The 25937-nt window shown below is 29.9% G+C and overlaps 2 protein-coding genes across 3 annotated transcripts in view; both read right to left on the minus strand.

Moving 5' to 3' along the window:
* Nucleotides 1-2332: 2332 nt before the first annotated feature.
* The window catches only part of LOC106686603 (glycine receptor subunit alpha-4), a 116506-nt gene continuing 92901 nt past the window's right edge, over nucleotides 2333-25937 (minus strand). For both annotated transcript variants that reach the window (XM_067052000.1, XM_024361366.2), the window contains 6 exons: nucleotides 9789-9871; nucleotides 7176-7331; nucleotides 6896-7094; nucleotides 6481-6814; nucleotides 4529-4597; nucleotides 2333-4172 (listed from right to left, as the gene is read on the minus strand). In XM_067052000.1, coding sequence (XP_066908101.1) covers nucleotides 3945-4172; nucleotides 4529-4597; nucleotides 6481-6814; nucleotides 6896-7094; nucleotides 7176-7331; nucleotides 9789-9871 — 1069 coding nt within the window. In that variant the 3' untranslated portion in view covers nucleotides 2333-3944. The remainder of the gene's footprint in view (nucleotides 4173-4528; nucleotides 4598-6480; nucleotides 6815-6895; nucleotides 7095-7175; nucleotides 7332-9788; nucleotides 9872-25937) is intronic.
* Nucleotides 10425-12798, minus strand: Mau2 (Mau2 sister chromatid cohesion factor). Its single transcript, XM_014429991.3, has one exon. The coding sequence runs from the start codon at nucleotides 12630-12632 to the stop codon at nucleotides 10854-10856; it is 1779 nt and encodes a 592-aa protein (XP_014285477.1). The 5' UTR covers nucleotides 12633-12798; the 3' UTR covers nucleotides 10425-10853.

Below are 25937 nucleotides of genomic sequence, written 5' to 3' on the forward strand. Positions count from 1 at the left end.
TATATGTGTGTGAGCTGTTGTATTAATGGATGCAGACAAATTTAGCATATAAAATAGGAATAATATATAAATATATTTATATTTTAGTTGATATGGGTATATATCGCAGCTTAGCTTTAGTAGAGGCACATTTCACCAAAAAAATGTTTGGATTTTATTTTGAATTGGATGTATTCCAGAGATATTACTATAGACAGGTGTTCCCACAAAGTAATATCATCTATGATATAATCCACAAAGTACGTCAAATAAAAAAATTTCTTCAGCTACATGTGCCACTATTAAAGCAAAGCAACAATAAGTATTAAATAAAAATGTTGGTTTTTCCCTTTTCCAGTAAAAGACAGATATAAAATTTTTGGTCAAAGGTATTTTACCATGAGGCTCAAATAATTAAAACTGGGGTCTGTTATACGAAAAAAAATCTTCTTTGATTATAAAATTGTGAATTGCCTGATATAGTACTCGTCATAATACAAAAAAAAAAAAAATAGTTTGGATAATATGTGTAAGTTGGAAAACACCAGTGTGATAACCAGTTGATGGCCAATATTATGGAGGGAGTTGCAGTAGAATAAAAAATAAGTAAGAAATATAATTGAAGGTTGAATTGAGAAGACTGGACCTTAGAAGTTAAGATTATTAGAAAAACAAAAAAGACAATGTATAAATATATACAAACGACCATATCAATAGGACAAAATGGTTGGTGGAAACACAAATCTGTATGTTGCAAAACCACCATAATAATGACAAATATATAAATATACATATATATTATACCAATTATGATCACAGGTTGCTAGACATTATAATTGAGAAAGAATTCAAGTAGTATTGAAGTAGAGTTCTAAAGTGAAATAGAGAAAGACTTGAAAAAGTACATAAATGATACTACAGTTAAAGAACAAGAAATCCAATTTCTAAGTTGCTATTTGGAGAGCTTTTTATAGCTAGATAGATGCTTTTAACTCTTACAGCTATTTTGTGAAGGTCAGAGGGTACTTACAATCAGGCAGCAAAGGAACATCAACAAACTCTTAAAATTTAACTATTTTAAATGATTTTTACCATCTGATAGTAAATTTATCCAGAATCAATTTAACAATACTAATTCTACAAAAAATGTTCAAGAGTGGCTCTCAATTGAATACTCATGATGGTGGTCTTAACACAATTTTAATCTTGACAGGATCCCAAAAATATCGTCTTCACATGGAAGTTTCATTTACAAGTTGACTGGGATCATTAAACAAGAATATAGAGTTGTAAAACTGTAATATTACATTAGCTTCCCATTTTTTTTGAGATATAGACATTGAAGTGGCCTGGACTCCTGCTTAGAATAGATGAAGGATAATTAATATCAAAGAGAGTTTACGAGAACAGCCATCATTAACTGAGGATGAGAAGTAGGCTGAAAATAAGTTCAAGAGTGTATGAGCAGGTCTCAGGTGTTATCCTATAGGTAGTACCTAATTCAACCATTGTGGGAGGGTCTAGTTTTCATTTTGTGGAATTGCCACGAAATCCAAGTCAACTTGCCCAGGCCAGAATTGAACTGACCATACTACAGACTTGAGGCTGCTAAGCCGTCACTTCAACACAAATGGATGCAACAGTCTAAAGCTGGAGGACCTTTGTCAATGCTTAAAAGGATGTGAGTCTACAGTATTAGGCCACAATATGCTTCCCTGTATTTCTCTGGAAGAAGTCAAAGCTTTAAATCAAGTGTGCGATAATTTCCTGCCGGAAAGAGAAGTGTTAGTAGCAACCTCCAAAGCAGAGAGAAATTATAAGACTAACCCATACTAACTGATCAACTAAGTTATATGAAAACCTAGAGAAGCCATTATATTTCTAATTGTATATAGACCTGATCATATAAGAGAAAATAAATGATAAGAACCTGTTCAATGTGACTGGATTCAAATGTTAATCAAGATGAATATTTAAAAACAACAAACAAACAAAATATTTTTATTACATACAGTTATCACAGTAAAAACTTAATACTAAAGTGAAGTTTATAACCTCAAATCTGATTATTATGGGTAACATATGAATTATTATATTTAAAACAAAATTCAAATCACAGTACCTATTCTAGATCAACAATTTCAGAAAAGCTTATAGATGATATCTTAGATTTAAAAAAAACTTAATGAACAACAGGTCCATAATATTCCAAATAAAGAACACATTTTTTACAACAATTCTAAAATGTTTATTTTTAAATATCATATTTAAAATACAAAATAACTTATGTAAATCTTTGTACCTACTTAAAAACATTCTTCATTGATTAACAAAGAGCATGGTAACTAATAAGCAATTATAAAGTTACATTACTTATAACAGAACAGGGAAATTTTAATCTATAAATTTTTAATAAGGCAGTTTCCACAGGTTTCAATTCAGTTACAGTGAGAAGACTATCTTCGAATACATTTAACAGGTCTTCAATTGAAGGATGCAGTAAAAAAACAGTGATGTCACAATTTTGATTATCTATTACAATATTATTTCCAGAACAACAAACAACCTTTGACAACTACATCAGGCTATCCTGATGGATAAAGACTCTACTCTTCCTATTCCAATGAACTGGAGATGGAAAAGGATAAGTGAATAGGCTTGGTTTTTGCTTTCTTAATCCTTCAATTACAGTACTTAAACAAAATCATACAAAAACTAATAAATAATTTCTAGACAAATTAAATTACTATTTTAGCAAAATAACTTTTCTAATTATCAAATGACTACCATTAAAATAGAGCAATGATGAAGCTAAAATGCATGTTTGAGCCAAAGCTATATAAAAAATTATTAATTAGTAATAAAAATTATATCAGTAAAGAGTAATCCCTATTATAATAATTTTACTTCTAATATAAGTTATTTGAGCATTAATTTTTTTTTTTCTTTTTTGTTGTAACAAGAATTATTATCAAATGGTTTGATGCATATGTTACAGGCAAAGTAAAATAAAAAAAAAACATTTTGTAAACAACCCCATAGTATAGAAATCTCAACACTAAGAAAAAGTAAAGAAATGAGTTTTTAACTTCCATGTCATGCTTAAGATGTTAACAGTACTTTAATAACCGACAAATAATATTTAACCTTATTATTTGAGTAATAAGTACTTCTATTACAAGTATTTCTATAATTTCTCAACAACATTGAAGATTGTAAAATGATATATTGACTAAAAAAGGTTTTTATTCGTGACTGAAAATAACATAGATTTTCAATTGAAATGTTTTGTTAACAGAGAAGCTAATTTATCACATTACTAGATAAAATAACTGTATCCAACAAAAAAATAACTGAGATTACTATTCTACACTTTGCCTGTAAACAACTTTTTTTTACATATATGATGCAAATTTAAGGAGGGACTTAAATTGTTTAATTTTCTATTTAATTGTCTGGTTGAATTATAAACAAATGATCATAGTTCTTATCCTTTTAATGTCTTAGTTACATTTTTAAAACTCATTTTCAATTTTTATTTTTTTATCATTTTACCCTGAAATCATTAAGAATATAACTTCTTATCATAAATATTTAATATAAATGTGAAAAAATAAGAGATAATAATTACTTTTAATAAAGTAAAGATTAATTAATTAAAATGAGCAATAAATTAAAATTGCTCTCAATTTTTTCAGGTGCAATTATATTGAGAATTTTTAATGTGTGTAATTTTAACCTGGAAATTCTTAGTAGTTTTAAAAGTTTTTTTTTTACTTTTATTTTTTGTCATCATATAAAAATTACACATTCTCTACCTCAAGGATTGGAAAGACTTAAAATCGGAGTAGCAACCTGAAACCATCCCAAACGAAACATTTCTATGTGATTATAACATAGAAGTTGCTCAACGATTGAGGAGAACAAATGTGCCCTTAAGTAGTGGGACATGGTGGTAACGTGGGTCATTCAGTAGCTCGCCTCCTGGACTCGCTTAAGTAAGATATCCAATATATAACAGCAAACATTGTAAAACAGAAAGGAAATAATGCAAGTGAAATCTGATCTATAGTTCCTCGCTGTGATCCAACATACAAAATAACATGCTGTGTCAGCATCTGGAACTTCTGTTTACCGCTCATTGGTTCTAACCTTGGAGATCGGATCACGTCAGCATTATTATCAGCTTCGACCTAAGAAAAATAGTAAAAATACAATGTTTACCAAAAGTTTTTAATATGTAAAAATCTAATCCATCAAAATACTAAATATCTTTAAATATGATTTATATTGAACAAAGAGAACATTTTTTCAAAAGCTTTTAGTAAAATTTAAAATGTGACATCTCTATTATATCTAAAATAAACTAGATATAGTAATTCAATAATAACAAAATTTTAATGAAAATGAAACACATTTATTTTTGTTTTCTCTTCTCACTAACTACTAAACTCATTAACTATTAATGACCACTGTTAATGAGCACTTCATACTGCGATTACTACCTACAATAAAAAATCAAAATATTTAATAAGAATTATAAACTCACTCTTAAAATGTGTTGAGCTTCAGGAACTGTAGGTGTAGGGGCTTTGGAGATCGAATTTGTATGGTTTTCCTTTAAAAAAAAATTAAAAATATCTTGTATAAATTGAAAATATTCTTAGGGGAATAATACATTCATTACTAATAATTGAAAAAAAACTGATTCATAATCTGAAAAAAATTGACTACTTATAATCAATTATTAAAAATAAGAATAATGATTATGGCCTCATCCATCAAATAAAAGTACTTTAGGCAGCAGAAACAAAAGTAAAAGGCTACTTAAAAAAAAAAGTTTTGCAATAATTCTCTACCCTGAACCCTGAAAGAGCTAGTAGATATGCCCTACTGGTGAAGATTAACCATCCCTCCACAGTCTTTTGAGTTACCTAGACAATGGACTTAAACAAAATAGAACAACAAACTATAGATACATACCGACACTAAGAACAATTACAGAACATACTTTAGAATCACCTTTACATGGGAAGATTCAATACTGAGAGTTGAGTCCTTCTTTGCTGGGCCTTCACCCATAAGGGAGTACAACCAATTTCAAGTATTTCTGGCAAAGAGCAAATTGTGGATGAGATAGAAACCTACAAAACTGATATACTATGGCTATACAAAATTTGAAAGAAGAGTTCTGAAGAAACGCTGCTTGACAAAGAATATATCCTCCTCTATTCAAGGATTCCACTGGGTAACCAAGCAACAGAGGGAGAACGATTAATTTCTAAGGATGAGCTACACCAGAAAGTTCAAGACTGAGGAACTGGGCAACTCGAGGAAAATAAATACCAGCAATGTCATTCTCTAAGTAGTAAAGGTTACATTGGTTTAAGTATATATCAACTAAAGAATCATGTGTGATGGAAGTGAAACTATAAAACGACCGCACAAGTGAAAAAAGTAGCAAGAGGAATGTTTCAGTAATGGGAGATCTCAATGCTGGAAGAGACCGCAGAAGAGTTCATGTCATACATGCACCAATAGGGGTTAGAGAATACTGAATAACAACGGAAGATGCCTATTAGAATTATGCATTGAAAATGATCTTATCATTGTCAGTTCTTTTTATCCTCATAAATTAGGCAAGTTAACCTTTTCAATATTGGAAAGAAACACCACCAGAATTCCTTCAGTTAAAAACCTCGGCCAAAAGAAAGGATTGATCAACTGCAGGATCCCTCAAAAAAGAGTGGATGATAATAACAAGCTAAAGAATTGGCGGCAAGAACTAAAGGCCTGAGAAATTATAACTTTATATAATTCTTTAACATAGGTTTTAGGATGAAATGAAGTTATATTTTTAGGTTCTCAAACAAAACAAAAAGAAGAAATAAGAAAGTTCATTAACCACTTCTTAAGGCACTGCTTTATTTAAACAAAGTAAAAGTTGGGCAAAGGTATTTAATATAAATTACAATAATTTAGGAAACACACTGTTATATTGTGAATAGAATCATTTTGTTTAATGTATGTATGTAAAAGTTTAATAAAAATTAATGAAGAGCCCTTCCTCTAAAAATATAGTAACTGGAGAATTAAAAAATAAAAAGTATTTTTCAGTATAAAAAGCTTCTTTCTGACCAAATAATAATAGAACTAGCAATCTTCGGACCAGACAAAAGCTCTTGTAATCCAAAACTGAAAATACATTAATTTGGTAAAAGATATGAGTTTTTTCCTAATTTATGAAAAATCTGAAGGAATATTATAACCATTTTAGAGGTAATTCTTTGAATGTATTACTGCCCTGACCTAAATTAATTTTTTAAATTTAAATTTAATTAAAAATAAAATATTAATTATGCAGACAGTAATTATAGACATAATGTAACACCTAATGAATGACAACTTGTACAACTTATGCACATTCTGATTTATTTTTTATCAAATTAACATAAATTAACTAACAGTATCAAAACTCTTCATTGAAAACTAATAACTGACCTGAGGTTGAGGGGTTGGTGGTAGTGGTGGTGGAGGAGGAGAAACAATTTCCGTTGTTTCAGTTGGAGTTGGTTCTTTTTCTTCAGTATGATTGTGCTGCGGGATAATCCTAGTATTGTTTTGTCCAAATAATCTATTTAGCCGCTCTCTAGCAAGCTGAGCATTGATGTCTCGTTGTAAGTCTAGTTCTGCTTTCTTGTGGCGCCAATGTTTATCATAACGGATCCCAAACAGAACGATGAAATACTCAAGTAATGCTAAGAACACAAACAAGGTACATGAAATCAGCCACACTTCAATACATTTCAATTCCAAGGCACTCGGAGAATTATTCCTGTAAAATAAGTAATGGATTAAAAAAAAAAATAAATAAAATTTTTATAATGATAAAGATAAGAGATTCATTGTGACTTGCCTAATGGTATCAAACATAGTGACTAATGACAATAACGTGGTAACTAACAGGACCATTCTTCCTGGTACTACCTCTGGCATCACCACAAAGCTTCCCCAGGACATGATGACGAAAAGTGTGCTAGGAAGATAACTTTCCAACAAGTGGCTCCGTATCTCTCGACTCATCGTGATCAGCATCCTGGCAGTTGAATGGTTCCCTAAAAGAGCAGTAATTCATTTCTTGTGTCATAGAAAAATAAGCACAGCTTTGTTTGAGAAACATGTTCTTAAACAATTACCTTCTCCATAAAATACACATTGGCTATCATTTTGAGCCTCAAAGGTAACAACATACTTTGGTAGCCTGTAACCATCTTTCCCAAAATCACTTGGAAAACTAAGTGAAGATTTACCATGGAGCCATTGAAAAACCATAGATTCTTCAGTGTACTTGTCTAAAACAGACATGAAATAGTGAATCCATATTTATAACTTAGTAGGATAGGATAAATCAAAAATTATATATTTTTCATAATCTTCTAATGGAAAAAGTCTAAAAGTTTTCATCGATGCTTTTCAAGGACATAAAATTTAATTCATAGCACCTATCAATGTAGAACATTAAAATCAGAAGAATGGAAGTTAATTAGACTCACTGGAATTTATACTCCCACATTAATGAATTCATACAAACAATAAATGGAAAATGTGAGTAATAAAGCATTGCGACTTTGATTTAAATTACCTAGGGCCTTCATACATCAAGCATTAAACCAATGAAATCCACTATTTTAATCACAGGAGCCCATTTTAGTTACCTAAATTGAGTAGGGTTAATTATACGAGGGTGGTTTGGAAAGTTCTCGGAATGTACTAGAAAGAAGTACATTCCTGTGTACCTCTGTGGAACTGCTGTTATTTTTCAACATAGTCTCCCTGTATACTAATGCATTTGGTCCAGTGATGTTTCAGTGCCTTGATCCCATCTCGAAAATGAGATTCCTACAGTCCTGCAAAATACCTCTCCAATTCGGCTGTCAGTTCTTCCATTATCAGAAATCTCCGTCCACCTAGGAAAATTTTCAGCTTTGGGAAGAGATGAAAATCTGATGGTTCCAAATCAGGTGAATATGGTGGATGTGGCAACAATTCGTATCTCAGTTCATGAAGTTTTGCCATGGCAATAGCACTTGTGTGCAGGCTGACATTGTCCTGATGAAAGAAGACTTTTTTCCTTGCCAAACCAGGCTTTTTTTAACATATCTTTTCCTGTAATTGGTTTAGGAGGTTTGCGTAGTATTGTCCGTAGTTGTTTGGCCAGTAAGAAGATAATCTATCAGCAGAATGCTTTTTGCATCCCAGAAAACTGAGGCCATGACCTTTCCGGCCGAACGTACTGCCCTTGCTTTCTTTGGTGACTCAAAATGTTTCCACTACTTTGTCTCCGGGGTATAGTAGTAGACCCAAGTTTCATCTGTAGTTACAAACTGGCACAAAAAATCTTGTTGCTTGCACTGAAAACGGGCCAGATTTTGTTTGGAAATTTCCAATCCGGTGCGTTTATGGTCCAATGTCCAGAACCGCGGCAACCATCTTGTGAATAATTTTTTCATTCCCACTTCTTCGGTTAAAATGTGATATACCCGTTCAGATGACATCCCTACAGCTTCAGAAATCTCAAGCACTTTCAGTCGACGATCCTCCATGACCTTTTTATGCACTTTTGCGATAAATTCTTTTTGCACTTTTTAGCCATCCACTACGTAGATCATCATCTAAGCTCTCCCGACCAAATTTAAACTCGCTGGTTCACTTGGTAACAGTTGAATATGAAGGAGTAGAGTCCCACAGTGTGTTCTGAAAGTCGGGATGAATTTCTTTTGCTTTTATACCTTTCTTTACAAAGTACTTAATCACTGCTCAAATGTAAGTTTTTCTATTGTTACAAATCACTACACATAAACAATAACAAAGAGTTGTCATTACCACTCACGCCACGTGTTCACTCACAAAGGATGTGTGATTATTGCGCGGGAACTTCGTTGCTCTAGCACTGATATCTAGCAGTGATTCCGAGAACTTTTCAAACCACCCTTGTATATGGTTGGCTACCTTAACCTTCTTGAGAAATATCATAACATCATGGCAATAACAAATTAGGTAGGTACAATACTTTTAAGAGATGTCAAGCCACAGATGTTTTACTTGATTTCATTTAAAGAAATAACATATTTTTTTTTAATCATTTGTTTTAATAGAACTGAAATCGTGAGTCGTAATAAATTAGCATTCATATATACAATATAATATTTTCAATAAAAAAGATTAATACTTAAAAGAATGTTAGTATTTGTTTGAAAATGTCTCAATTTCTGATTTTAATCACAATTCAGGAATTTTAGTTTTTTTTTTGTTGTATAATGATTCAACTCATACTTATTGAAATATTCTTTAATTACAAGATTTTAGAGAAATAAATTGTTTATGTACGAGACCTTCATATTTTTAAAATTGCTTAGGGTAATTCTTTGAAGGGTACAAATCCAAATCTAAGAAAATGTATTAGATCTCATTGAATAAATTCAAAACTATGTTTAGTACTAATTTTTTATCAAGTTAAATAAAATTTGAGTTTAAATTAGATTAATGATCAGAAAAATGTGTACTAAAATATAACTATGGCAAAACTACATACATCAACTCATAAATTAATTCAATCTAATCTGTTTATTTTTTTTTTAAGTGGAGGCTTACATATAATTACTCATTTTGTTCATAGCTTAAAAGAATCTCTCAAAATTCCATTGATTACTATTATACATTTTGATTAAAATTAAATTAAAGAAATGTAATGATGTTAGGAGGGAAAAACAAAACAAAATACCTAAGTAAGATGATGAAATCATACTTACAACTACTAAAATCCACAGCACATTTCTGTACATCCAATGGATACAAAACAAAGTCCATGTCACATTTTATCAAGATAGTTGCCCTGAAATTTAAAATATCAATTTTTAAAGTGTATTAAAAATAGTGATTATTGATGTGACAATAAACAGAAATATGTAATAAACAATAAAAAGAAATATGTTTACACATCCATTCCATAAACTCATCACAATGACAACTATAACCTGTTTGATCAATAAAAATTTAGGAATCAAAGAAAACCCAAAAAATAATAACCAGTCTAAGCGAATTCAGAGGTTTGATACTAATATTACAATAATTGCCAACTACTTACATCTCATAATAATAGAGTGTGTTATAATCCACAATAGAGTATTGTGTATACATATAACCCACATGACACAGTGACATGTGCACCATAACAAAAGAAATTATAATTACAATTCATTTACATTACTTATAAACCCTATGAACTCATTCATCATAGATATATTTCTTTTTCAACCACACATCTTGTTAGAGATTGTTAGTATTTTATTCTAATAATTTGATTAAAATGTATAGTATTTTTCATGAATGTATAACTAATTGAAAATGATAGATGAATTTTAAAAACTTAGCGAACATTACCTTCAATGAACATGAGTTCCCATTTCTTTCTTGAGTTCTAGCATCTTAGAATATTAAAATATTCTTAAGACGATCATCATTTGGAACCGCCTGGCTGTCAATTGAGAAGTAATCTAGGATGAACCAAAGTTGGATATCTTTGATATTCAGCAAATAATAGCCAATTTTGGAAATTAAAACATCCTTTTTCATGAACACCTTCAAAGCCAACATGTTTTCAGTTGCCATAAATGGTACAGTACCTTCATCAAATTTTTTTGTTTTGTTTTTAAAACCAAGAATATTTTCAATAAGTTAACACGAGAGAGTACATATAAATAAATGAAGGTTAAAATAAATATACATTTTTTTTAATTAATGAACCACATTAGTGGGGCAAAATATCTATAAGTCCTGTAATTGTATTGCTAATAAATAAAAGGTACTATAACTATTTATGAACGGAAACTACCACTACTACAAAGTTGAGGCAAAGGTGGATTGTCTCCCTCAGTCCAGTTAATAAGATTATGTTCAGGCATTTGAGTAGACTGGAAATGATCTTTGAGTAACATACTTGAAAAGTTGCAATGCATTTGATAAGCCTCGCTTTCTCTTGCTGGATCCCCACACATTCTATAGAGATCTTTCAATATCGCTGATGCCCACAGTTGAACATGCACATCAGGAATCCTACTCGCAAGTTGCATTGCAGGTGTAACCATATTCATACTTTCTCTACTGTTACCAAGTGACAAGAAAATATGACCAAGAAGTACTAATGAACAGGAAGTAAGCCGATTTGAATCTTCAGCATTTGCCATTTTTAATGCTTCCCTTAAAAATCGTTTAGCTTCATTGTGCCTAGATTGGAAAAATGATTGCAAACCTAAAACATAATAAGCTGCTGCTCGTAAGCTATGAGAATGTGATGGTAGCGTGTCAGGATTAATGTATTCTAACAGAGCATTAAACTCAGCTTCTCGTTTCTCTCTCAAATATACAATTCCAAGATTAAGTTTAGCAAAAGTCCAGAGATCTCTCTCTTGAGAACAAGCTATTGCTGCATTGAACTGCTGTTCAGCGTGTTGCATACAATTCATTGACATTGCATACAATCCAATAAGAACATGCAGTTGAGGTTTGTGGGTTTTAAGTAGATTAGGATTAGCAACACAAAGAGCTGATGCATTAGCCATTTGAGTCAAAGCAATACACTTCTGTCCCATTACTAAACGACACATAACCATATGTTCCAAAAGCATCAACTGTAAAGCACAAAGAATTTTACTATTATCAACTATCTTCAATTTTTCAATTTGTAGTAGAGCTTTATCGGTATATTTTTGAGCTTTATCCATGTATCCTGCCTGCATACTATGCATGACAGTAACTAAATAAACAAGAACATATAAATGCTCTTTAGGCATCCATATAAACATATCACCAACATTAGCACCACTAACAACTTCATCTGATGGCCAGGAAGGCTGCATTATAACTTGAATACTTTGCTGTAACTGTTTCAAACACGGTTTAACACTTTTAACTTGTCCAGCCACTAAATAATGACACACCTGAAGCACTAGAAAAAACACTTTGAGATATTCCTTTTGATACTGATTTCCTTGCCAGGTTTCGAGAAGATGACTACATTGATTTAGGAGCTGAAGCACATCAGAAAACTTTTTATCAATTAACATTAACATACACCTACTAAGAAGAAATAATAATCGTGTATAGTTAGCAGACGATATTTGAGCATAATCACTTCCAACGCTCAGAAGACTGCAAGCTAGTTCATAATCTTTCTCTGTAGCATGAATCTGAGCAAGCTGAAATAATAGTCTACAATGCCAATAAACATTATGCTGAGATAATTCAATTGCTTTCCTTAGAATTGATTTTGATAAAGGCTTCTGGTTCTGCTGTTCATAGACACTCGCCAAAACACTAGCTGCTTCAAATTTCACATCATCAAAGGTATTAATATTTTGAGAAAGATGCCAAGCTTGTTCTAAATAATTTCTTGCAAGATCTGTATTTTTCGTATGTGTCAACAATATATTACCAAGCTGAAGATGTGTCCTAGCTTCAACCCGCGTAGGAGGCTTAAAAGTAAACACAGCATTTAAGCACTGAATGCATTTTCTTATATCTGGAGGATTTGAAGTACGAAAATGTTCCGCCAAACCGAGTAGAGACAAATACCAAGCATCCTGTGATGAAGCCATTTTAGAGTTTTTACAAATTAAATCACAATTGTAACAACAACCTATCAATTAAAATTCCAAAGTTCTAATCGTAGATTAAACCATCAGGAAACAAATAACTTTCTCAAGACTAAAATAAGAAAAACCGTTATACAACAAACCCCTTAAACTAGACCAACACTAAACTTTCGACCCCCACTCCGCTCAACTGTACTGATAGCAGTCTGGACAGAATCGATACATATGAGCATGCGATTCTTAGTTTTAGTTATATATTCTTATTAAAGTTCTGATAATTCAAAACCAGAATTTTTAAAACCAATTACCAGATTGAAATACTATAAAACTATTATCGTGTTTTTTACAGTCGTAAATGATCGCAATAATCACCAAATATTATTATAACTATCGATTTAAAGGCGAAAAACTACATCGATCCGACGTCCTACTTCAGGCGTTGTCACGCTCTAAATAGAATAATAAAAATTTGGCTCACTGGTGTAATTTTTTGATATTAGAGAAGTAACCCAAGCAACTTTTATAGTTAGTTCTTATGTTTTAATATAAGTATTGATATTGTAAATATAAAAGTATTCTTAGCAAATTTAAATGGTATGAAAAGAACAGTAACCATATTATTATATAAATACAATCCTCTGTTTTATTTAAGCTTCATATCTTATTTATAGAACGGTGGTCTTTGGTTCATTCACTCAAATGCAATTGTTTGTTGATCAGTAAGAACTGTGGCTATTTACTGAGTTGTTCAAACTTATACCTAATCTCCCATCTTATTAACATTGAATGTAAGCTGTGGGCTTATTTTCTCCTTTAGTATTTCTAATCTGCCAAAAAGAAGGGTATCCATGTTTGGTTACCATTGTTATCATTGAATTACAAGAGTGAACCCCTCTTCAAGGGTTTACCAAATACAATAATTTTATGGGAATGTATATCGAGATCAGAAGGACGCAAGCATGAGAATAAACTTTAGATTTGAACTAAAGGAGTTATAGGATATGTAACAAATATACATTGTATATATATTTTTTTATTTATTCAGAAAGTACATCCAAAGTGGTTCAAACAGATGGTTACATATAGCAGTCAGTACCAAAATAGCATACAAAAATGACAATAGAAAATAAAATATGTTTTAATTATTGGGGGATTGTGGAGGCTGCTATGGTTTATATGCTAGAATTGTAGAATTTATATAATACAATCATATACAATTGTTATCACTGAATGAAAAATAAAATAAGAAAATTAATGAAATAACTTTTGTTTAAAAAGTATATAGTATTTATATAAGATATAAGAAAAGTAATGGAACTAGCTAATAAGGTTGTGAAGAATTCATGTACTTCGGGTTATTGTCAGGGAAAGGCCACTTCAACTCTGATTACTATTGTGAGATGTGAGTATCTCTTGGGATCCCAAAAACATATCAAAACTAAAATTTCATTAATATTTTCTAGTTTCTAGTTCAGCTAAGATCTCTCAGAATTTCATTCAACCATAGTTAAGGTGAGGGGCAATGAGATAAGGAGTTGACATGTGCGAATAAAAAGGCAGTTGTGATGGCCTGAGATTCTTATTAGGGATTATTTTTAGGAACCTCTTAAAATTGAAAATAAAAAATTCAGGTCATAACATGAGAAATTTAACTCCTTGTAGTACAAAGTAAACTTAATTTTTATTTTTCAATTATAAATGTTACAGTATAAAAAGGGTCAATCTATGTTTTACATATTTATTTTTAATATTCATTTACCTATTATGGCTTAGCTTTCCATGAAACCCAACTTAAATTCAACAATATTAATGTTTATAATTCATGATTGACAATATTTATGATTGTTGATGATGTTTATAACGATATCGATGTTTAAATTGATAGTAAAACCATGGTATAGTAATGATACAATCTAGGTGGTCAAGAAAGGTATTCAAAATACAAGAAAAAAACATTTATTAGAAACCAGGTAATTAATAAATAAACTTTATCAACAATTGTGTGTACCTTTCTTCAATGTCACTTGGACATCTTCCAGCAATTAACTACATAGGATAAACTAATTATCTTCCAAAAATGAAATAAATATTAAAAACACACACTCAAATGCAGATTGATCCATCCTGCACAATACCATCAATATAATAGTTTAAGATTATGTAAATTACTACTGAAGGGTGAGTTGCAAGGAATTAACTCTATTTTTGTCCACTTTTCAAGAGGAAGAAAAAAAATTACTAAATTTAATTTGGAAAATAAATCCTTTGAAGTGTCCGAATATTAAATGTGGACAGTTATAATCATTTTTAAGCTTTTTATAAACCAACATTTCTCTCAGCCATGTTTTGATACCCATTATTTGCATTATGGTACATAACTCTTTCACCAAACTCCTTAAAATACACAAGATCTTCATGATGTCCTTCTAAAAAGAAACATGAAAAATTTTCAGAAAGCCTACAACCAGAGAAAAACAAAATATTTACATCTTGCACTTGAAAAATTAATGTTTTTTTTTCTAAGAGCTGATGTACCCGAGCGGGATTATAAAAACTAACACTCAGAACTGAGCCTCTTTTGAATTAATTTAAAGAGTTTTTCTTGAACTCCCTAAAGGGGTCTACCTTCAAGCAATATAAGTTGTATAGTAAGTATATATATATAGGACTGCATTCTATACTGAGGTCCTCCTACAAACTTTCCGGAAGCTCTTGTTACAAATGAACTCCAATCTATGGAATACCTCTAACACAAATAATTTATTTTTTCAACAGTTACTCCACTATTCAAGAAAAGCAGCAAATGAATTTCTGCTGAAATTCCGTCCGTGAATAAAGTCGTAGGGAGTGTTAGAATAACAAAAATTTAGAGGGACACTTACACAATTAATATAATTGATTCAGTATCTAATTACGTCTATATGTTAACCGTGAAAGGTATAAGTTGGAGCAATAATATTGGCCGAAATTAAAAATATTTGATTTTTAATGAAGCTCCTTCAATATTATTGACGGAAAGTCAATATTATTCACATTGTAAGGGGTATATTGAGAAATATTACGTAAGTAATGTATTTCTCTTAAGTGAAATATGACAAATCTTTGAAACAATGACCTAAAATCGTTTTCAATCACCTAATAAAAAGTACCTATTCGCAAGTTCACCACACGTATATTGTGATGGGACAAGATACATCGATAGCAAAGAAAACGGAATGAAAGAAGTGAAATGTGTCCAAAACATTTACGCGATGCTATTTGTCGAGTATCGAAATAATTAATCTAGAAATAACGTGGAGGAAGGAGTATACAAATAGCAAATAGGAGAAATAAATACAATTATTCGACCAACGATACACGACGTCAGGAATGATTAAATATAATGGAATAGATCAATTGATATCTGACTTAAGTAAAGATATTGTTAAAAGTTCCATTGTTTTCAAGGAAGTGCTTAAATTCAATAATTGGCTTCCATTGACTGGGTTAAGTTATGGCTCATTATTTGATTTTTTACTTTCTTGCACATTACTAATTAGATTGGTAATAGAGTGGTGAAACAATCTTGCCAATTTTATATTGGTATTTTAAACCACAATTATTTTTTTATCTTACATAAATACCAACAAATGATTTGTTATTTTGATTCTAGCAAACTAATTTTTTATATAGATTATCAATTAAGATACATAATTATTTATTTAAATAACTATTAATTATAACAATTTTGAAAACTATAATATTTATTACATAAATATTTTTCTTTCTTTAATTCATTAATTTGAACAGTTTATTATTATTTTTTTCTAAATTAACGTGTTTAAAACCAATTCTTAGTTCGCAATTCAGTAGTCCAAGGTTGGTACTTCTTTTTTTTTTCTCTTCAAATTTTCGGAAATAGGGTAAGCTCTTTCAAAAATGTAACTTATTCTGTTTTAATGCTTAATTTGGGATATTTAATTAAACTATAGTTTATAATATATATTATAATATATGAGGTTATAAGTATGAAGTTATTCTTGTTGATTAAGAGATGATTATATTATGGTAGCAGTATTCTTAAGTTAGAGCCAATTTGGGTTCCAAGCCACCATTTTTTCTCACAGATAGTTGTTCAGTACACTGCACTGCTCCTAACTACAGTTATAGATTGAATGTTTATGAATTTATTTGTTTCATTTTACTAAAAGTATTAGGTTTACAATCTTAGTGGTAAGAAAATGTTGTCTTTGTGAGACTTTTTGGTAGATTGTATTTGATTTATTTTGTTTCGATTGGTCAAGTCCAGAATTGTGGCCTAAGCATGTACATAATTATCTTATATACTCATTTACTCATCCAATATACTTATTTTCATACATTAGTATATTCAAAATACTGTATATTCTTATGAAGGCTGATTTAGTTCCAATTTCTAAAATTTCAGGATTTACAATTCTAACTCTTTCTAAAAAAAAAAAAAGTTAATTTCTGATGAAATGAATAAATATAAACGTTAATAAAAATTTTTTTTTTTCGGTACAATGCTTGTCTGAAATTTTATTTATGACTGAATCAACTTAAATATTTGCAAAAGAAATTCCACAAATAGCTATACAAGGTAGTTTGTTAAGTAATTCCATATATATTTTTTAAAGTCTAAAAATGAACATTTACCGAATTATGGTAAGTAGGAACCGAATTGGACTGAAGACCTGGCTTTGTATTGAAGGTATATTACTCAAATTATTTTGAGTTTTGTTAATGAGAAATATTTTGTGAATAATTGAAGTTTCTTATTAAATACTTCAGTTATGTATTATTGTTGATAACTATAACAATTTCTTTTGAAACCTATTGCTATATTTGGTGATAAATATTAGAAGGCTAGCCTAAATTTTCTAATTGTTTGTTCCAACAATTTATACTTGGTTCTCATTATGGTCATGTATATAATTAAAAATTATTAATTGTCACCAGAAGGATTTTCATTGCATTCAATTGATTACCCATCTCATGATCCCTCCCACCCGTTCAGTATTTCAGTATTAAAATGACTGTTGAAGTATTTTATGTAAGACTGCTCTGGTCTTAATTGGCTCTGCTTCTGTAGGGTATGTAATTTCATATTTACATAGGGAAGTGGCTACTCTATTGCCATCATATTGCAATTAGCCACTGTTCCTCCAAGTTGGTGAAACACTCGCACAACACTCAACACATATTCTGCTTACTACTCACAACATTTGCACACAAAGGTCATCCATACTATACTTTTCCTTTTAAAATATTTCTGGATATGATACTTTAAAATTTCTAAAGAGAGTGAGTACCCTTGCTATATTAAGCCCATTAATAGGGATATGCTGTCTGATGTCACCTATGTCTTTTTTAGACATATATTTCTTGAACTTAATGATATTAAAAATTAAAGTAGTGGTACCCTCTTATTTATAAAACTTATTGTATTATTATAATAATTTATAGCTTATTGTATAGTTGTATATTTTGAATAGCTGATGAATTGAATATGTAATTAAGAAAGGTAGATGGTCTGAGTGGTGATCAATAAAGTAGTTCAAATAGTACAAACTTCGCTTTGTAGAGCTCATTAGGGCTCTCATCCAGCAAGTAAACAAAAGGCTGCCTTTTGTTTTTGCCTGCCTTTTGTTTGCTTGCAAGATGAGAGCCCTGATAAAGTTCTGCAAAATGGGGCTAAATGTTGGTGTGTACTAAATACGGATTTTTAACTACTCCAGCTAAATTTTTTTCTTCTATTCAGACCATCTTCCTTTTTGGATATTTGTACAATCTTATTGTATTATGAAAAAACACTAGTAGTATTATTAATTAATTTGAAAATAATATATAAATAAAAATAATATTTTTTTAATATTAATCCATTTATATATATAAAGTGAAACTTTATTGCCATTGGGACAAACTTTTATCATTTTAATCCTGTTGCTCGAAAACCATTTACAAAAATGATATTAAACATTTTACTGGTAATAAGTTTTTTATTATTTTAAAGTTTATTTTTTTATTTTGGAGGCTATGACCTTAAAAAATGGAAGTTATTACTGCCTGTATTGTCATTGTATTTAATTATGCTTGTGTAGCTATTATCCGCTGTATCTGCTCTGTTTGTTACCTCCTTTATTGAAAGAAATTGGAATTAATAAGTAAGTACTACATTTTATATTTTTACCAGAGATTAAAATTGTTGTTGAGACAGGCACTTCTATACCCCCTATATAAATATACCCCTATATATAATAAAACTAAGAACAATCATTTATATTTTTTCGAATTTGTTAAAAACTTGTACAATTTTTTAAATATTAATTTTTTAAAAATATAAATTACTATTTAAAAATGTTAGAATCAGCTGCTAGTTCTTCTTCTGGTGAAAAATTGCCCAATAATTTGTTTTAAAACTCAACAATATAAACTCAGAGAATTTTAAATTATATATACAATATGTTCATAATTTTCTTATTTTAAAACTAAACAATATAAAATATTAAAATTTTGAATTAAAAATTCAATCCAATTATTAGTGGTGGGAAGGAGATAGTTAATGAATGAACAGAAAACTAGAAGAAACAATATATAGTATAAATAGATTTTCCTCATGAATATTAGGTTACCATAATTTTTTTTTCTTTTATAGGTTATAATAATCATGTACTACATCATTAGCAAAAATGTGAAATCACTTACTGTCAAATTTTAATTCTCAGAAGAAACAGACAAACTTTTAAGTAACTGAATTTTCATCGTACCAAGGCTTGTTTTTATAGTATTTACTACTACTACTACTAGTATTAGTAGGTATTAGTATGACCGACCACTAGTTCTGCGATGCAATGGTCTAATGTCAGATTCCGGTCTCCTCTACCAGCTTCCATGAGTTATCTTTGTCTTGTGTTCTCAAAGATTTCTTACTCCTTTATTTGCTTATAATAAATAAATAACATCTCTTACACTAAGGATTTTCTAAACATCACTTCTTATACCATCTGCTTACCTCAAATTTGGCCTACCATGTTGCCTTACTCCGAAAAGAGGCTCTGTTAACAGTCACTTTGGTATTTGCTTATTGTCCATTGTCTGGCAACTTGATCGCCCAATCTTAGTCTCCCTATTTTGATGTTATACGGCACATCCATATTATATTAGAAAAGTATTTACTAGCAAATTGTGAACTATCAAGTACATAAAACTAACAATTAATTGTTGTGCATTAAATTTGTAAATAAAATGACCCAAAAATTTCGGACTTTTATGTGGTTTCAAACTTTTACTGATGATATGTTATTTTTCTGTTAGATTTAAATGATTTTATACTTGTTACTTACTCTTAAATTGAAATTTCTTTATTCATTATAAAAATAGAAGCAAATTTTTCATAAATAAAGAAAAATTGTTTTTGTTAAAATATTCAACCTTATATATTGATCTCCAATATAAAACTGAGTTCAATGCACAAATTCCTATAAAAATTCAGAGTATCTAAAATCAAAGTAATATAAAAAATTCAGGAGTTGGTTTATAATGAGCATCTGGAGAAGAATATGACCTATGAAAGGGAAAAACTTAGTACTGGAATCAGAATTAATGGTTTCAAAACAAAAGAAATATGGGTGAACAGCAGGAGTGAGGAAAATATTTAGGAAAAGAAACAGGTTTTAGAAAGAGTAAAAAAATTCTACTACCCTGAAAGAATTGTTAATCAGGTCAGAAGAGCCGATCAGGAAATGGAAAGCTAGGATGGAAGAAAACCCTTGCAGGCATTCTCATAACTCTGGTAGTGTGGAGATTGCAAGAGATCTGAAAGGAGACAAAGGTTCTGATCAGCAACACCAAAACTCTTGTATGCATATGAGAAATGGAAAATCACCAGACAAGTGATGAAAAAACTGCAGATTTCTATAAAAAGTTGTCCCAGAAGTATACTGAGAGTGTGCGGTGGATACTATTTCCAATTCTTGATGTTTGGAAATTAACCAAGTAAGGACCAATCGAAATCTTCAAACATGGAGATGATGCTATTCCCTCAGAAAACACATTTACATAACTTGAAAAATCTTGGAATGGAATCTGCAAGGCCAGTGAAGGCAGGAACAGCCAAGAGAGATCTGAAAGCAAACTCAAAATGGAAAAGGAGGTGCGACAAGCTAGATATCAGATGTAGTTCTGGTCTTAAAGAACGTTCAAGAGATAGAATGAACTTTGTGTCTGCCCAATATCCCACCAAAGGGGTTCTAGAATTTAATCAATCATAACAAATAAAATTTATTTACAAAAAAAAAAAAACAATCTTTGGGCGGTCAGAATTCCACAGTAATAAAGAAATGCTATTTTAATTTTAATTTACTACTGCAATAAATAAGAGTTCTAAATCAAAGAAATTTTTCTGCATTTTTTTTTTTAGTATCTTTATCTTAGAGAGTATTTCTGTACCTCGGAGGGATACAACACTATGTCCATTTTTTTCCATATTGACTTTATTACAGAGTTAAAATCAGCTTTTCTCATATTTCTTAGAGGAATAGAGGACTATGTCCAAAACCAGTTAGAACCGGATATAGCATGTTTTAAAACAACACCAAGTCCACTTTCATTTAGAGGGATAGAACACCATGTGGTGTTTTATCCTTCTGAAGCATGTGAATTACTACTGGACATAGTGTTGTATCCCTCCGAGGTACAGATTTACAGCTCAAATTTTGTTCAAGAAAATATTGCCATTAGTTTAAGCTATACTTGATATAATTTTATTGCTTTATGTTTTATGCTATTTCTGTTTATTGGTTTTAGTAATTTAGGGAGGAAATATTGTAAATATTATATAAATAATATGAATATTAATTTATATTATTCTAAAAAAATGATGAAAAAAGCTTTCAAAATTTTTTTGATTTCTTTATTAAATAACCTCTAAATATTAAAATCAGTTTTTTTTATTAACATTATGTATTTTGGTTTTTACTCGATAGGTGCAGTGCAGTGGTCTTGATTTTACTATTTTTATTTCACATACATAAACAAATAAGCATTAATTTTGTTTATTTTCTATTACTTCGTCTGGTGCGGTTCGGGTGTGTTGCTCAGTGTATTTATTTGTAATATTTAAAAGTGTAGTGTGTGTTCAAGTGTTCTTAGTTTCTGCTGTAGAGTTCTGGTTTCTTTCGTTTCGAAATCTGCTGGGCTTAAAGACCTTGGCAGATAGTGAACTGCAAGAAAAGTGCTAATAACATCTTTGAGAAATCAAGAGTAAGTTGCCTGTTACATTATTTCTTTTTTATTGTTTTTTTTTTCTCCTATTGAGAAGCTTTTATTGAAAGATTTGTTAGTATGTTTATAAATATAACAATCATGTGTCACTGTTTATCTAGAGCAATTAATTTTATATCTATAATGAATAAAGGATGTATTTTTTCGGACAATTATGTTGATTGTATAGATTGTTGTGAATATCTTTTATAAATTATACTTTATTATTTTAATAAATTCCTAATGTTACTGGCACCAGTAACAGTAAAAAAAAGAAATGTCATCAGTATCAAGATAAAAAGGGCGAATTGAACAAATTGAGTGTTTCTGGATTTTTGCCTTTTTACTTGGATGATGGTATTGGTATTGGTATTTGTATTTGGTGGGAGGAAAAAGTCTGGCAAGTGGGCCTAGTAGTCCTTTTTGCCAATCCCTGACGGCTACCTGAGTTGCCACCTCGTACTTACCAAGGTGGGAGTGTCAAGATTCATTCTTCGGGACCACCGAAAAATGAATGTTTAACTGCCTCTGGTGGGAATCGAACCCACAATGTTCTGAACCGAGCGCATTGGAACCTGCACCCCAACCCGCACGGCCGTCACGTCCCTGGATGGTAGTAACTAGTTTACCTATGTGATACACAATTAGTATATTTACCAGGTTCTCAAAAATATAAACATAATATAGATTTTCATCCAAAAAGAATTTCTCAGACAGTTAAAGTAAAAAATGTGGCCTCCTAAATTGTCAGACTCATTTTTTTTACAGAACACTGGTATGTACACAATATTGTATAAGCTTGATTATTTATTTAATCCAATAATTTTTACCAAGTTAAAAGGAAATAGATAATCAGCATAAATAAAATAAAAAAAGGAATGAAGAAAAATGAATAAAGTAAATAACTAAAATATTAATCAACCAATGATTAACATTATGGAACTATAGAATATCAAAATATTTCATTCAAATTATAATTTAAAAATATTATCTTAAATAATCTATTAAATAAAAATGTAGGATAATTTTATATTAATTTATTAAATATGATCTGTCTTTTTTTAAAAATTTATGAAATAACTAAAGTTTAAAAAAAAACATCTGCCCATTAGATAATTATAGTTTTCCCAATGTTTCTATGATTTTTTTTTTTCAATTTCGAATTAAATGGAAACGACAAATGTGTGGAAAAAAAATATTAATGTTTTATTTGTTTATCCTGTGTTTCAGAAAATTATAATTATTTATATACATATAAACATTCCTTTTGAAAATGAGTTGCTGGCATCCTAAATTATATGATAATTTTATTTTGAGAGCTCCTGAGACCTAGAAAACAATTTAGAGTTTTCGTAAGATTTGATGGAAAAAGTTACATTAGGCTAAAGTAAAGATAGTTGATTTTATTCTATACTATATCACAGTTTTATTTCTACACTTGGTTTTAGCAAGCCAATATTTGTAACCTGCCATCAGAGCAATAATGTACCAACGTATTAAAAATAATTCATTGTTCATATCAAAATGGTATATATATTACCCCTTCTTTCTATTCTTCAAAATATGTTTTGAATAAGATAATAAACACTTTAGAATCTTATCTTCATGGGCTTTGCCACTCACAAAAATGCTTTTTCTCCCCAAAACTCACAAGAGATTGGTGACTTTTATTGAAGCTGTAAAAAAATATGTTGACATTGATGTTGTGATTTTGTTAGGTTGGGCAGAAATAGTTTGAAATTAACTTTTTAAATATTGTAAAATTAAGTTAAAAATACAAAACAAACTTATTAATAAACAACGAATCATTATATAACAACTTCAACTATTGTTTAGCATACATTTATTTATTTAAAACATAGAAATTAAATTTAATAAATAAATAGATTTTAGGGAAGAATAGATTTTTAAAATTTGTGAGTAATGAGTTTTTGTATTGTTTTCAGATGGGATCATCGACACCCAATAAATAACAGGTATCTAAACAATTTATTTGTACTATAAAATTTATTCTAACAAATTGGTGTTTGATATTTTTGTTTCATGTAATAATTTTATGGTATCATGTAATAGTTATTGTTCTTTTGTAATAGGTATTGCTAATAGGCTATCATGCCATTTTTTTATTATTAGTAGTTCCTTAGTTGTGTATTGTATTGAAAGGTTTAAAATATGCATATTTATCTTTTATCTGTAAAATTATTTTATCTCCCCCGTTGATGTACTTTCATTAGGCTACTGCATCATTGATTATAAATGATGTATTACCGCTTATTAAAGTTATATAGGAATTGTTTTTTTTGATAAGGTGAAGGTATGTCAATCTTTTATGATTGATTCTCAGCAGTTTTAGAAACATTTTTCTGTGGTTGTTGCAACTGTAGAAACTCTATGGCTTGACATCTTTTAAGGCGTTTATTTTGCCAGCTGGGTTGTTGCCATACAGTGTCTGCCACTCTATGAATATGACCTATGCGAGTCGTTGCTGCAGTTTTGATACTATTGAGAATGTTTTGCCACATCCTGGAAGTGTAAGAGTTTTTTTTGTTGGCCAATCAGTCATTATAATCCCTGTAGTGCTTGTAAAATTTTTCCTCTCTACCAGTTGCTTTCAACATATTTGAACAAATCTTTTATGTGGTAGAAATAAATAAATAAATGAGTTGAAAAGACCAAATGCCTCATAAAATGGCACACTGTTCATTCTTGAATTGTGTGATAACTAAATTATAGTTAATTATAAGATTTGTAATTATGTAATTTGTAAAATGATTGAGGCATTTGCAAAATAATCTTTCAACATAAATATAAATTTTATTGCTACAGATTACTGGATTAATAAGTAGGCAGACAATTGATATATCTTGGATTCTTAATGTTACCAGAATGAAACTGTTGGAAAGAAAGAAGTGGACCAAAGTTAAAAAAAAAAAATAGGGTATTGAAATCCATCAAGTAAAATTATTAATGTGTTGAGAAAGATACATCTTTTCCATTCATCCATTGAAATTTTAGACTAATATTCTTTATTATTATAAGCTTTTAATAAAAATTCCTGAAATGACTAATGACTGAGATGGTCTCTTTATGGCATCTATTCGCCTCTATTCTAGGTATTTACATCTGCAATCAATTATTAGTACAGGAACCATGCTCTATTTTAAAAATCAATGAAAATGATCAGGTTCCTAATGAGAATATTTGACACAATATGCTGAAAAGTTCTTTTGTCTTAAGTGAGAAAAATAAAATAAAGTCAGTAAAAATTAAACTGCCTGTTTCTGAATTTTTTTAAAGTCAATTTATTCCCTACCAAAATGGATACTTAGGACAGTGACATTTTGCTTAAATATCACCATTATTTAGGCACTGATCCAGCAATGTACTGCAAGTGACATTATCTTCCTTATCCTTCTTAAATGCCAAATACTCAGTTTTGATAATTATAATTTAAACTATAAGGGCTAGCCCCAAGATCAAGGAATCAATTCTTCAAATGGATTACAGATTAGACAAATCCAACAGTAGATTTTTTTTCTCAAATTAACATATTAATAATTTCATATCATATTAATGATTTTAGACTTGCTTTGCCCAACTCTGTTTTTGTTTTTGTTAGGCTTTGGCATACAAAAAGTTTTTTTTTGAAACTCCAACAAAATATTACTGATCTGATATTAATATTTTATATTAATCATGCTGTTTTGTGAATAAGCTACTTACTTAGGATGCTAGAATAAACTCAACTTGGGAAAAACTTATGTTGATTAATTTTACTGTAAAAGTTTGTATAGCTGGGTGGGAAGCTAGTAAGTATAAGGTGAATTTGTGAGTACAATTTTTTTTTCTTTATACATAAATTACTCTTCAGTATTGACTAAATTGTTAAATTATCAACAATTATTAAGTATTGATAATTTAACAATTTACTGCTGTCAAGAAAATTTTCCCACTTAGCTTTTGAGTGGGAATTATTTTCATGAATGACATTGCAGGGAAGTGCATAAACTTGAGAACAATTAGATTGTTTCACTCTTTCTTCATAAT

Source organism: Halyomorpha halys, unplaced genomic scaffold (genome assembly GCF_000696795.3).
Source record: "Halyomorpha halys isolate HHAL.00 unplaced genomic scaffold, Hhal_1.1 Scaffold845.1, whole genome shotgun sequence".
NCBI classification, from domain to species: Eukaryota; Metazoa; Arthropoda; class Insecta; order Hemiptera; family Pentatomidae; genus Halyomorpha; species Halyomorpha halys.

What these genes read in the sequence shown, in the direction of transcription:
- Mau2 (XM_014429991.3), bottom strand. Translation starts at nt 12,632, where the DNA reads ATGGCTTCATCACAGGATGCTTGGTATTTGTCTCTACTCGGTTTGGCG.